The 13952-nt window shown below is 54.3% G+C and overlaps 2 protein-coding genes across 3 annotated transcripts; both read left to right on the top strand.

The window, feature by feature from the left end:
• Positions 1-36: 36 nt before the first annotated feature.
• TPI1 (triosephosphate isomerase 1) lies at positions 37-3127 on the top strand. Its single transcript, XM_030020694.2, has 7 exons — positions 37-273; positions 1139-1262; positions 1349-1433; positions 1565-1697; positions 1908-1993; positions 2195-2282; positions 2549-3127. Exons 1-7 carry the CDS (start codon positions 162-164, stop codon positions 2665-2667), a joined length of 747 nt encoding a protein of 248 aa, XP_029876554.1. The 5' UTR covers positions 37-161; the 3' UTR covers positions 2668-3127.
• Positions 3128-6539: 3412 nt separating this feature from the next.
• Positions 6540-13914, top strand: LRRC23 (leucine rich repeat containing 23). Of its 2 annotated transcripts, none has more exons than XM_041124922.1 (7): positions 6540-7305; positions 7871-7983; positions 8882-9135; positions 9229-9359; positions 12319-12455; positions 13046-13268; positions 13551-13914. In XM_041124922.1, exons 1-7 carry the CDS (start codon positions 7093-7095, stop codon positions 13587-13589), a joined length of 1110 nt encoding a protein of 369 aa, XP_040980856.1. In that variant the 5' UTR covers positions 6540-7092; the 3' UTR covers positions 13590-13914. The 2 variants fall into 2 exon arrangements, with proteins under 2 accessions (XP_040980856.1, XP_029876201.1); XM_030020341.2 differs by lacking the exon at positions 6540-7305 and adding an exon at positions 7657-7794.
• Positions 13915-13952: the final 38 nt, after the last annotated feature.

The following is a 13952-nucleotide window of genomic DNA, read 5'->3' as shown; positions in this document are numbered from 1 at the left end:
CGGCAGCCGGGACACGGCGCGGGGCGGGGCCAGCGGGGAAGGGGCGGGGTCTGCTGGGGGCGGGGCCAGCGGAGGAGGCGGTGCTTCGGGCGATAAAAGCGGGCGCCGCCGTTGACCTTCGCGTCGTTTCGTCCGGTACCGGCTCCCGGCCCGCTCCCGCCATGGCGCCCAGGAAGTTCTTCGTGGGGGGTAACTGGAAGATGAACGGCGACAAGAAGAGCCTGGGCGAGCTCATCCACACGCTGAACGGCGCCAAGCTTTCCGCCGACACCGGTGAGGGCGCGGCAGCACGTAGCGCACGTCCCGCGCGGCGCCTGGCGGCCTGGCGGCACCGGGGACCGGGCACCGGGCGGGGGAGCGGCAAATGTCAGAGGGCGGCGGGGGCCTAAATATAACCCGGCCGCGGGGGCTAAATATACCCGCGAAACCGGATCCGGGGCCGCCGGCCCGGCGGACACGTGCGGCCGGCCCCCGGGAGGAGGCCGAGCCTCCCCCCCCACCCCCGGTGGCAGGCCCCGGTGGGAGCGGGTGGCCCCGGTGTCGCCGCTGCCGAGCCCCCTCCCCGGCCACCCGTCTCCCTGGGCCCCGCGGCTCTCCCTCGGCCTTGCCCCCCCCCCCCCCCCCCCGCCTCCGCCCCGTGTGCTCCCGGTCCCGCCTCACGGCCGGTACCGGGGGAGGGGGGGGCGGGTGCGGAGCGCCGCGTTTCAGCCGAGCTGCGCTGCCAGGGTGGGCGGTGAGACCGTGCCCCTGCCTCCCTGCCGTGCCCGGTTACAGCCCCGGGTGTAACCCGGTGCTGCCCCGTCGTCCCCCCCCCACGACCCCGGGCAGCGGGTCGGGATTCTCGGCCGGTCTCTCAGCTGGTCCCGTTCCAAGGGACCCGTGTGAACCGGCCGAGGGACCCGGTGTCACCTGTCTGCCCACTGGAAAGGGCTTCCTCCCTCCCTCCCGCCGAGTCATCGGATAGCGGGGATATTCCTGCTGCCGAGGGTCCCCCAAATGTCAGCGAGGGCACCTTCCCGGGAGCGGGGGAGGGGAGAGAGAGGGATGAGCTCTCCGGGCTGGGATTTGGGGTCGGTGGCCGGGTACGGTTTCTGCCCTTCGCCTGTCTCGAGGGTAACCCGCCTTCTCTGCCTTCCAGAGGTGGTTTGTGGAGCCCCCTCCATCTACCTTGACTTTGCCCGGCAGAAGCTCGACGCGAAGATCGGAGTTGCGGCGCAGAACTGTTACAAGGTACCGAAGGGTGCTTTCACAGGAGAGATCAGGTGAGCCCGCAGAGGAGAGGAAAGCCAGGGTGCCTCCGGGATGTGAATTTCCTCCAGAGGTTGCAAGTCATCTCCTTTCTCCACAGCCCAGCAATGATCAAAGATATTGGTGCTGCGTGGGTGATCCTGGGCCACTCAGAGCGAAGGCATGTTTTTGGAGAGTCTGATGAGGTGAGCGACCCTGGAATGGCGAGATGGTCCAGCTCAGATGTGCCTGCAAAGGCTGAAGGGGTGAGCAGTTAAAATATGACCACAGGACTAGGTCTGACTTACTGGTTGCCTTGTTTCTTTTCCATTCCCAGTTGATTGGGCAGAAGGTGGCTCATGCTCTAGCTGAGGGCCTTGGAGTCATTGCCTGCATTGGAGAGAAGCTGGATGAGAGAGAAGCTGGCATAACAGAGAAGGTGGTTTTTGAACAGACCAAGGCCATTGCTGGTAAGGGAAGAAAACGGGTGCTTTGGATGTTTGGGAAATGGCCATCCTGGCCTTCCTTGTAAGGCTTGCAGATACATTGCTGTGAAAGTTCATGCACAGTATTAACGTGGTCATGTTAATAAAAGCCCTGCATGTTCCAGAAAGTTCTCCAGCTCTACCCTTCCCAATATGGGGTACTGTGCTTACCTATACCTTCTCCCTCCTCCCCAGATAACGTGAAGGACTGGAGTAAAGTGGTTCTTGCCTATGAGCCAGTTTGGGCTATTGGAACTGGTAAAACTGCAACTCCCCAACAGGTATGAGCAGGTGAAAGGTGGCTGACTAAATGGCCAACTGACCCTTCCCACTGAAGAGATCTTCTTGAAGATTTTCTCTAAAGGCTAAAGATGTAGAGAATCGCTAAAGATGTAGAGAATCTCTAAAGATTCTCTCAAAGAGATTCTCCCTTCTCTTTGGAATGCTCAGCCCTCAGTGGGATTCTTTCTGTTCCATTGCAGGCTCAGGAAGTTCATGAGAAGCTGAGGGGGTGGCTGAAAAGCCACGTGTCTGATGCTGTTGCTCAGTCAACTAGGATCATCTATGGAGGTAAACGAGTTTGAAGTCCCTTTCCAGTGCAGGAAGTGCTTAGTTTCTCTGCTTGTTGCTGCAGTTGTACAGCATGCTCTGCTGGTGAGGAAACCCGAGACCATCAGAGCATGAAGAGCCACCTACTAGCTTGTTTGGGTAAATGGGAGACAGTCTTACTGTCTGCATAGTAAGAGGTGGCTAGTACCTTGCAGGTCTTACCTTTGCCCTGGCTGCATTTTCTAGAGCTGGCCGCATCTGACCTTAAAATACTGCTCCCTCCTTAGGTTCAGTCACTGGCAGCAACTGTAAGGAGCTGGCCTCTCAGCATGATGTGGATGGCTTCCTTGTTGGTGGAGCTTCTCTCAAGCCAGAGTTTGTGGATATTATCAATGCCAAACACTGAAGAAGCCTGTGAGGAGCAGTCCCTTGTGGTTCAGAGCGAGAAACGGAAGCAAGAAGGGACCTTTCATTGCACATGTCTCAGTACAGAGGCCTCCTCTGAGGCTTTCCCCCTCCACGGTCATTGTTCTAGCTGTGCTGCTAACCCCCACCACCATGTTGGAGTCCTGTTAGTGGGAGCCTGTCCTGGCAGAGCCTTGACAGCCTCCTCTCTGAATTGGCAAAATCCTTGGTCAGCTCTTGACCTGTAAGAGCCCACAGTCAACCTGGCCAGTACCTCCCCCTTTCTCTGCAGTGCTGCAGGGAGAGGGGGCCACTGGTGCTGGGGGAAGGAAAAAGGAACTACACTCTCTTGCATCCCTCAGCTCCGTCAGCAAGGAGCCTGTCAGCTTAGACCTTTGTGAGATGTCTTACCTCACCTGTTTCCCGTACTGAACAATAAATGAAAAAAAGAAAAAAGCAAAGGTGTGTCCTGGATCTTATTCAGAAGCAACTGGGGAAAAGCAGAGTACAGAATTTGCTACTTCTGGAGGTAGCTGGTTGCAGAGAGGATAGTGTGGGGTTGTTTGGTTTGGTTTTTTTGGTTGGTTGGTTGGGTTTTTTGAGGGCCCACTGTTGCCCTGGTAGGTGTTGCACAGGTTCAACCTGTATCTTGCTATCATAGGTTTCACCTGCAGCATGCCCTGAGCATCTTGCTCCTCTCCAGTTACAGCTCCTCTTTGGGCCCCAGCATGATTTGTGTGCATCTATTCCAGTAGCTGCTGGAGCACCTGGCCATTCCACTAGTGAGCTGATCTTTGCAGGCATGCTTGGTAACGTGCTCATCCCTGGTCTTTGCCTGTGAGGACTGGTAATTGACTTTGCTGCTCATTAAATACGGAGCAGAGCAGCTCCCCCTATGCAGGGAAGGTTTTTAGGCCATGTGCTGAGGCTGTGCTTGCTGGCTGCTTCCAGCTGTGTGCTGATGGGTGAGAAAGCGAGACTGGATGTTATTTCCCAGCCGCTGCACCAGCTGGGAGATTTTTAGGGTAGTGAAAAAGGAAGTGCCTCATAAGGAGGAGCTTGGCTGTGAGGCAGTGTATCCTTGGGAGCCTATAGGCAGTGCTCTGGTATGGAGCAGACATGCAAAGGGGCACTCAGTCTGTTAATGCAGAGCTGAGAGATCCTCTCCCATTTCATGTTTCTGGTCTGCGGTAGTTTTTGCAGTTGCGGCATATTCCTCCCCTGGTGCTCCAGCTGTTTGTGTATCGCCCTGCCAGCATCGCCTGAGGGATGAAAGGCAGGAGGTGAGGGACCAAGGAGGAGAAAATCTCAGGAAACGCGCTAATGCTGCGGGTCCTCCTACTCTGTTACAGTGCTGCTGGAAGAAGGGACTGGGAGAGGAGAGTCCCTGGCCCTTCAGGCGGTATCTCCTTCCCAGCTGGGAACAGAAGTCTGGTCCCCACCCTGCCCATTCCTCAGCAGGAACCTTTCGGGAAGGAGCTGCTGCCAGACCTGGGGCAGCTGCCAGTGCGGCGGGCCAGCCTGCCCTAAAATAGCGGTGAAGGCAGCCATGGGTCACAGTGGGGTAACTGCTGTTACGAAGCCCAGGGTGGTGGGTTGCCTGGCGTAGGAGCAGGATGGCGGGGAATCTCTTGTGATGGAAGCAAGCCCATCAAACAGGGAAGGATGTGAGATGGCCTGAGAAGGGAGAGCCTGGCTGCGGCACAGAGATGACAGCTACTGGCTCTTGGTGCATGGAGAGGAGGATGCTTCAAAGGCAAAAAAAAAAAAAAAAAAAAAAATTCCTGAAGGTTCTGTGGTTTGTATAACCAGAGTAAGTGTTTCTGAGAGGTTGCTGGGGCATGACCGTAGTGTGGTGCCTCAAGGCATTGGGGTGGGCATGACCAGAGCAGTGGTGACTCGATAGGGACATGGACTGTGCCTAAGGCTGCCGGCAGTGGGTAGACAGGATCACTCACAGGGATCAGCCACGGGCTGCAGCTCCACTGTTGGTTCCAGCTCCTGCCCAGCCCTGCCCACAGAGCTAGGCAAGAGCCCAGGAGAGTGACCTACATAGGAAAAAAAAACCCAGATGGGAACTGAGCATTGATCTTGCTGCTTTGAGGAGAATAGAGAGGCATGAAAGCATTTGTTTAATGAGGAATAAACTCATGGAAAACAATTTCTGCATCAGCAGGAATGCCAGATCTTGTTTTTCTTCTTTTTGTCTGCTTTCTGGCAGCACCACAGCTCCGTGGAGTGGAACTACTGCCAGATCCTCACTGCGAATTGTAGTGGTTAGATCTTAAAACAGGTTGCTGCTGGGAAAAATGCATTGTGCCAGATGCGACAGCCCGAGAAAGGCTGCTGCGGCTCCATGTCCTCAGCCCCAACCCGTAGCTAGGCTGAGCTTGTATTCCCAGTAGGCACCCACACACAAATATGCATATACACCACATATATACACGGATGGCCACACAGAGCACTCGCATGAACACAGCACCAGTGGCCTCATCCCACCCCCTCCTCTGGCTAGTGAGCATGCATATATATATGTGTCTATTTTTATAAATATGTAGTACACACACATATGTACAGCGTAGGTCCCTCCAGCAGCTGGGCTCAGGCAGTGGCCAGCAGCTGCCCCTCAATCCCAGTCTCTCAGTCCCCCTGGTCCCCCATAGCCAGCTCCCCTGTGGTGGTCTCACCCCCAGGGACCCCCAGGTCCCCCAGCCTCTTCTCCTCTCCCCCAGGCCCCCGCGCCGGCTGGCCCAGCTGCACCCTCGCTGCCGCTCACGCGCTCGCCCGCCTGCCTGCGCCCACGCCAGGGGCTGCCCCGCGGGCACCGGTCCCAGCCGCTGGCACCCAGACCCCCCCAGACCCCCCGCACGGGGTAACGAGAGTCCCTCGCCCGGGGCAAAGCGCGAAAGGAGGTTAACGAGAAGACGGGACGGGCTGCGCTGATCAGGCGTGGGGCACGGCCAAACCATCACAAACCACTGAGACGCAACCGGCCCTTTTTATTCCCGTATCCCTCCGTTCTCCCACACCTGATCCCCCACAAATCACCCAAACCCTGCCCTTGGGTCTTCCCCTAGAGAGTCCCGTGCAACGCCCAAACGCTCTGCCCCTGCGTCCCATCGTGTGTCCCCTGAACGCAGTGACCCCCCCAGCCCTAGAGGTGCTCTGGGGCCGGGACAGCCCTGGCAGGGTGTCCCTTTCTTATTTCGGGTTCCCGCCTGCCGTCGTGCCCCTGTGCTCCTGGAGACGGGCCGATGGCTCCTGGGGTGGGCCTGGGAGCACCCCGGCAGGGTGCGCTTTGGGGTGTCCCCCCGCTGCCGTCTCCCGGTGCGCAGATGAGCTTTTAGAACATAAACTCCTTAATGATCAGTATAGTTAGGTTTGGGATCTTTGTTTTTTTTTAGTATATAACCTGCATAAAATTTCTTTCTTTTAAAGATTCAGGTTTCCTCATATAATGTTTCTTCTAAGTTCTTTGGTCATCTAGAAACAAGGCAACTGAGCCGTATGTTCCTGTTGTAAGACCATATAAAACATGTGCCTAGAGGCACACGCGACTTCTACCCGTTCTTCAGCATAAAGGGACAAGGGATGGGAAGAAAAGCATGTCATTGCTTTTCCTCCAGCACCGATTTGCTGAAGGGCTTCTTAAAGCCTTGGAAAGCAAAAGCAAGAGGAGCTAGAGTGCTTTATGCGTAGAGGGTTGGTTTTTTTTTTTTGCAGGGGCTGTAGTGGAAAACCACATCATGGCTCAGCTTGGACCAGCTTATCTAACACTTGATGTTCCCCGGGGGCTGCGAAGGAGCAAAGTGCACCGGCGGGAAAGGGAGTAGGGCCTTGGACTTCGGCACTAACCGCAAAGCACCGGCGGCCGTCAGCTCCGAGCAGCATTCCCGGCCGGTAAACACCCGGCTCCGCTCGGCAGCCGACGGGGGCACAGCCACCCACGGGTCCCAAAGCCGGGCAGGCACTGATGGCGTCTGCCTGCAGGAGAGGGCTGAAGCGGCGTCACCCGCAGCAGACATGGACACCGTACCCCAAAAACCGCTTCGTGGCACCCGGGAAATCACATTGTGGGAGGTTTCATGCAGAGCCCGAGCCTAATTCTGCTCAACGTGTTAATTAAACGTTTACCAGAGGGAATATCCTCGGAGATATTCACCACCTGAGTGACCAGCACCCTGTGCAGCCCAGCCTGACTTCGAAGCCGGCCCCGTTTTTGAGCTTTGGGGTGGACAGGACGACCTCCAGTGGTCCCTTCCCACCGAAATGATCCTTCATTTTTCTGGATACGCTCCTAGTAACTGCAGATGTCGCCCAGCTAGGAAGGGCCGGGAGCGCTTGGGACGGCAGGGTGGGCTCACAAAGCGCTTCTGATGAAGGCGAGACACGGTCTGAGCTTTCCACGTGGAATTTAATACCAAAAATGACAAGCCGTTGCAGTCGGAGCCGCAAGCTGACACCAGCGGTCAGCTGGGAGGAGTACGACCGGCGGGATGATGCAAAAAAGAAACCACGGGGAGCTTGGATGGCCGATGAACGGCAAATTAGCGGCGCCCGCGTTGCTGTGGGAAGCCGAGCGCTGGCGGCAGGATGTGCTAACCGGAACACTGCCTGTGAAATACCAGAAGTCATCGGGGTTGGTTTTTTCAGGTGGTTTTTTTTTTTTTTGGGGGGGGTGGTTTACTCAGATCTGACGAGACTTTGGCTCTCATATTTGCCCCGTATGAGGGCGCAGAAAGGCCCAGAGTCGGGGGACAAGGACAACTCTGGTGAGGGAAGGGCTCTCTCAGAGAAAGCCCGGAGGACGAGGCCTGCGCGCCTGAGGCTGAAGCAGCGACCCCGCCTGCCCAGCGCGGGAAGCAACAACGCCCCGCCCCGCCCCGGCGCTGTCGCTCAGCGCGGTTGCTATGGCAGCGGCGCCGGGCCCCGCCTCCTCCTCCTCCTCCTCCCCCCGCCCCTCGGTTTCCATGGCAGCGGGGCGCCGCGGCCCGTGCAGCCCAAGGTGGCGGCGGCCGCCGGGCCTGAGGGAGCTCCCTCGGCGGGGCCTGTGGGGATGGAGGGCGAGGAGCCGGAGGGGGACGAGTACAGCCTGCAGGAGGAGGAGGAGGAGGAGGAGGAAGAACAGGTGAGGGAGGCGGTCTCCGCACCCTCTGGCTGTGGTTAGGCCAGCGCTGGCGTTGTGCTCTCTCCTTCTCTCCCAGGTGCTGGCCCCGTGTCCCCTGACGGAGGAGGTCGTGAAGGAAGGCCTCTCTCTCCTCTGTAAGACCGGCAATGGCCTGGCCCACGCCTATGTGAAATTGGAAGCCAAATACAAGTGAGTGTGCAACACCCGCCCCAGGAGAAGGCCTCCTCCTCCTCCCCGTGGCATCTATGTAGCCACGGAGCAGCTGTGCGGTAAGGCCACTGGTGACCGGCTGTGTGGGGCCGGAGCGTTTCCAGAGAGCCATGTTCTCCAGCTCTCTGGCTTCCAGTCTGTGCCTCCACATAGCTTGCCCATCCCCAGCCCTGAGCTGGGGACTGCCTCCACCGTAGCCAGGCACGCCGGTGGGAACATCAGTGTCCCCCTAGACTGAGGGGAGCCTGCCTGTCGCTCTGGACTGTGGTCTCCTAGGGGGACCTGAACAGGGTGACCTCCCCACAGTCACTTTGAGAAATATCCATTAAGCATCTCTCCTGTTAACTGCTAACCTTTAAGGCATGCACTTGGAAGTACAGTGCCACAGTGGCCTGGGGACAGCTTTGGAGCCTTAGCCCCATCAGTACACTCACATAACCCTAGACCTAACTAACAGGCCTCAGGAAGACTGTGTCTTTCATCAGCCTCACGGGTATCTCAACCAGCTTTTTCCCACTAGGAAAGTCCTTCCACAGAGTCCTTGGTGTTGCCACTACTGTCTAACAGACCCACCCCCTCAAACTTACCCCCTTTTCTGCTCTGGTTCTGCCCTCTTCTGACAGATACAGTTCAATGGGAATCAGTACTCCCTGTGCCAGGAAAGCAGTTCCAATCTTACCATTCAGCCTTGTTTACAGACTGTTTTGCCTCTCCCTAACGTCTGCCTTTTTCTTCCTTCTCTCCAGCAAGGCTTCCTAGGACAGCAGGGAAGTGGGAGAGGAGGATGCCCTCCCTCTAGTAGTGGCAAGGAGCAAACTGAAAGCTGGTAGCAGGGGGAAATATGCGAGACGTTTTATTCACATCCTCTCTCCCACAGGGGCTTGACAGATATCAGCCTCCTCGAATGTTTCATTCACCTGCGGTACGTGGATTTGTCAGAGAACAAGCTGCAAGATTTGTCTCCGCTGAGTGGCCTAACCCACCTGCTTTGGCTGAAGGTGGATGGGAACCTGCTTACCAGTGCCTGCATGCAGGAGCTGCCCTACCTCCAGATCATCAGCTTTGCTCACAACCGCATCAAGGATATGGAGGGCATTACTCACCCCCGCTTAGCCAACCTCAGCCTGAAAGGTGATGCAGATCACCTCTCTTCATTCTTGTGCCCATAGGACACTCTCTTTGGGTGGGATTAACTCTCTCATTTCTTCCTCCTCTGGCACTCAGGAAATAAAATCCAGACAGCACTGGGCCTGAGTCACGGCCAATTGTTCAGCCTGCAAATCCTGGAGCTGCGAGGAAACATGCTAGAGAGCACAGCAGGGCTCAATCTTCCCAAGCTCAGGAACCTCTATCTGGTAAGGGATCAGCCAGCTAGGGGAGTGGGACAGAGCTGCTGCAGAGCCTGGCACCTCCAGTCAGTGGGAGGAAGGGAGATGCTGTCCCCTTCAAAGCAGCATAATTTTCATGCTAGCCCGTTCAGTTCAATCGTCTCAGGCCGAGAGAGGAACAGATTTCAGAGCGCTAAAGAGACAAAATCACTTCTTTGGGGTAGCTCCTTCTATGCTGTCTGCCCCAATAGTGCAAAATAGCCGCTGACCAGTAATTCCTCTGCAGAGAGCAGAGGAGTTGGCAATGTTCAGTGCGTCTGGTGCTACCCTCCTGGCATCCTACAGGACAGCGGTATTCTCTTCTGGCAGTGTTAGGCCAGCCTGTATTCGGTGTGTCCCTGGACTCCCGGAGGTCAGTGGGGAAAGCAACCGGTTTGCTCTGGGTGACAGGGGGAGGCGATGCCTCTTTCTCCTCCCTGATGAGCCTAATCAAATACTGGTTTAAAACCAGCACAATTATATGATTCACACCTTCAGCTGCCAAAAAAGAAACTGATTGAATATCGCAGTGAAACTAAGATAGGAGAAGCAATTTCCTAGTACCATCAACAATTGCTTCAGGAAACATTTACTCCTAGAGAGGCAAGCGAAGAAAGTATGTATGGCTTAGTCCTATGCATCACACAGTGCTACAGCTTGCGAAGACTGCATAGGTGTCCTGAGTCACTGCCTCTTAAAAAGCAATTAAAGATGATAAAGGCTTTGAAAAGCTATATGGTTTCTTTTCATCAAGACTCCCTGGCAGAAAACACAGAGGAGATTGCTTGCTGAGATTGCCTGCAATTTTCTGGTAGAAAACAGATTTTAGGACTAGAGGTGCTGGAAGAAGGGATGAAGTGGATAAGTCACTAGATACAATACAGAATTTCAAAGTAAAACCCGTCACTTTAGTGAATGACTGGAGGGAAGCAAACAGAGCACCTATATTTAGAGTAGGTTCCTGGCATGACTGAGGAATTTCTGAGCTGCACAGATGAAGCGGGCAAATTGCAAGACGTGATTATTAAAACTAGAACAAATGACTCATTTCTCAGGAATCTTTGGGGCTTGAACCTGTCTCTCATGTCCACCTGCTCACTAAATCATTTTGGAGGGGGACCTCTCCCTGTAGTGCTTTGCTTTCTCTATAAAGATGTTACTATTACTTGATGGGTAAGATGTATCTGATGCCTCAAGGACGGGGTTCGAGACAAAGCGTTAAATTTAAAGGAACTGAACCAAATTTGTATGACATAGTTGCAGATGAAATTTAGCATTAAAACAGTTACACCTACTATCAGGAAGACTACGAGCTGGCTGCGTACCATGTGGCACTTGTATCGGTTTGAGGATCGCTGCTGTCAGTAGGGCTGTGTTAGTTCCTGGTCATCGTGCAGCAGTGGTGTCAAAGGCTAGCTAGAGCAAGGCCAGGCGTGCAGGAAGGGGAGAGGGAACCATGGGGAACATATTATAGTAGCTTTCCATAAGAAATGGTGGCATTACTTCTATGTGAAGAACTGGTATCTAAGATAAGGTGACGATGTGATCATTTCATTAAAGGTGGCATACAGAATGTTATTTGATTTGGGGGGGGGGGGGAACAAGCCTGAAAAGAATCCATTCTGCATTGCGCTGTTAGTGCTTGCAGGGCCAGAGCCATTAAAACTATTCACGCTGAAGTAATGAAGAAAGTGAGGGTGATGGGAGGTTACTATTCATTTTACAGAGCAGCGGTCTGTAAGCTCCCCACCCTATTTCTCACACCAGCTCCTGATTTCCTCTGAGGTACAATTTACTAGTCCTTTCTGGTTGTTAAATCTGTTCACACAACCTTCACTACATCTCCAACTTTCCTCTTTTTGTCCTTGTGTTACCCTCTTTACTTGGCCCAGCTGGTCCAGGCTTTTCCTTGTCCACTTTCCATTAGAGTCCTCCTTTTCTACAAAATGTCCTTTTCCTGAGTGACCCAGTCCTAAACTGTTCTCCTATCCCACCAGTTCAGCCTGTGCCCCTTTTATGAGTCTCAGGCATTGGCCACGTCACTGCCTGGGTACCAACAAGGAACAGAGAGCACATCAACACCTCTCTCCCTGCTTCCCGTTCAGGTATCTGCATCCTTAGAGACTGCAGCCCTGAGCCACAACCGCAAGCGAAGCCCTGCTCAACTCCAGGCTGCAGAACGTGGCGGGGAGGTTGTAGTTACCAGGGATGTTCCAAACCTGGCTGCACAAGGCGGTGAGCAGCCGGACCTAGCGTTGGGGCTAGCACTGCGGTGAGCCCAGGCTTGGGCTGCAGACCTCTAATGGTCTTTTCCAGCCCAAATCCTGCTGTGAAACTACTGCTGAAATTCAGCACTTCGTATTTCCCAGTCTCATAACTCACATCACAGTGAAATGAATGAAATTCAATGGTGGGGAATTTTGAACCGATAGGACGCGTTCTTCCTGCCGTATGATTGTTGTCAGATTTGTTGCAAGAAGGTACACCTGCGGGTGGATAACAACAATTATATCTGGAAAAGCTTAAAATTAAACCAACCAACAACCCCCATCCCCCTGCAACCTCTCTTAGGAACACACAGCCTGCTTCTGCTCCTAGAGGAGTAGAAGAGAGACTTCTTGGTAGCAGATTTCCCCCACAAGAGAAGCAGCTGACACTGGAAGATCCCTGGACTACATGGACTATGTGACTGAGAGGGGCTGGTGTTTTTTTTTTAAATACGCCTGTTTCAGGCTCAGGTCCGTGCTTCTTTTGGTCCTTGAATCTGAACGCTTAGAACCCATTTAGCCAAGACCATGAGCATCTTGATCTAGCTTCAGAGAAGGCTGTGTTGTGAGTGGTAGGGAGTCTGAAGGTTAGAAAGAGCTTTAAAGGCCAGAAATAACTGCTATTTCCTCTCCTGTGTGTCCCCTTTTTCCTTCTCTCTTCCTGCCCCCCTGGTGCTCAGGCCCAGAACACCATTCGGAGCCTTGAAGGCCTTGAGGGACTAGGGCAGCTGGCGGCTCTGCACCTGCGTGACAACCAGCTTGAGACCCTGGATGGATTCTGTAGTAGCATGAAGTGCCTGCAGTACCTCAATCTACGGTGGGTCCTCCCTGCTCTGTGTTGGGACCAGAGGCCCCTTCATCAGGCTGTACTCCCATTTAGATCTTTAGGATTTTCTGCTTGCTTTGGAAGTTGAAGACCTGATGGGGATGGGTTGATTTTTACTGTCCTTAACTGGTGTTCAGCACTCAGCTGCCTAGGAGTGTAACAGCCAGGGCCTTTCCTGGGCTTCTCAGAAAAGATCTGCCTCTCCAGTCAGTCTCACACCCCACCTCATACTTTTTATTCCCTGCCATAACTCCTTTGGATGCCTCTAAGTGTGTCCTCTGTATCCTGGACATGACAGCAAGTGCCCTTTACTTCTCGGCATTTGCCATACAAGGCAATGGCGATATCACACAATTCAATGGACTGTTTGAGCACAGAGAAATCCATCCAGAGGAGATGTCCTTTTTGTCCCTCAGTCTGGGGAGCTGCAGACAGATCTGGATCTTAGATCACAGGTCTGTGGTCTAAGGTCTATCATGATGCTAAGTTTAGCTTTGTCTGTCTTGTCAGCTTACTGTTCCGAAGGGATCTCACTACTTACACATGTCTCTCCCCTGCTCTCTGTGCTGCTTCTTCTTCAGGAACAATGAGATCAGTAACCTTCAGGAGGTGGCAAAACTGCAGGTCCTGCCCATGCTGCAGGCACTGGTGTTGTTGGACAATCCGTGCTCTGATGAACCCAATTACCGTCTGGAGGTCCTGGTCCTGCTGCCACACCTGCAACGCCTCGACAAGGAATTATTTGAGCAAGATGAGCGGGTGGAGGCAAATAAAATCCGTCAGAAAAGGCAGGAAGAAGAAAAGGTGAGAACAGCGTGGTGGGGGAAGGAGAAGGAAGTGAAGGGAAAGAGGATCAAACATGCTGATCAAGCCTCTCCTCCTCTAGATTACGTGAGGAGAAGGCTGAGGGAGGTCGGTCCCAAGGGCAGGGGAGCCTGCAACAGAGGCCGAGCTTCGCAACCTGGGTGTGATGGCCAGCATCACAACCCTACTGCCATTCCCGACCCCGCTAGCAGAACTGAGCGGTGAAAGGGGAAAAGAAGTCGGGCGTGGAGTCATTTTACTTCTCCCTCTTTCCTTCTTCAGGAAATGGAAGGATCTCTCCAGGGTGATGTGACTGAGTGACCCCTGTTTTTAACACCGGTTCCCAGCGCCAGTCAAGATTCGGAGATGCCTTCCCCCGCATGTGCGGCTGGGAAAGAGAGCTGTGGGTACCAGAGCTACCTTCACCTCATTTTGCCCCTGGAGAAAAGAGGAGGGCTACGCGCCCTGGTCCTGGAAGCTGCCCTGATGTGCTGCAGTGTTTTTGCAGTCACTGCACTCATATGCTCTATTCTCAGTAGGCCCGAGGGGGAAAAGGGGAAAGGGAAGAGTTACAGGTTCTGTGGTTCGATTTACGGCTCCCCAAACCCCTACAAGATTTTCTGATTTGAATGAAAATAATTAATGAGCCTGGAGTGACTGGAATTGTTTATCCTGCACACCCAC

Source organism: Aquila chrysaetos, chromosome 7 (genome assembly GCF_900496995.4).
Source record: "Aquila chrysaetos chrysaetos chromosome 7, bAquChr1.4, whole genome shotgun sequence".
Lineage (NCBI taxonomy): Eukaryota > Metazoa > Chordata > Aves > Accipitriformes > Accipitridae > Aquila > Aquila chrysaetos.
Note: the sequence above shows the minus strand (reverse complement) of the source record. Positions and strands in the feature narration are given on the sequence as shown.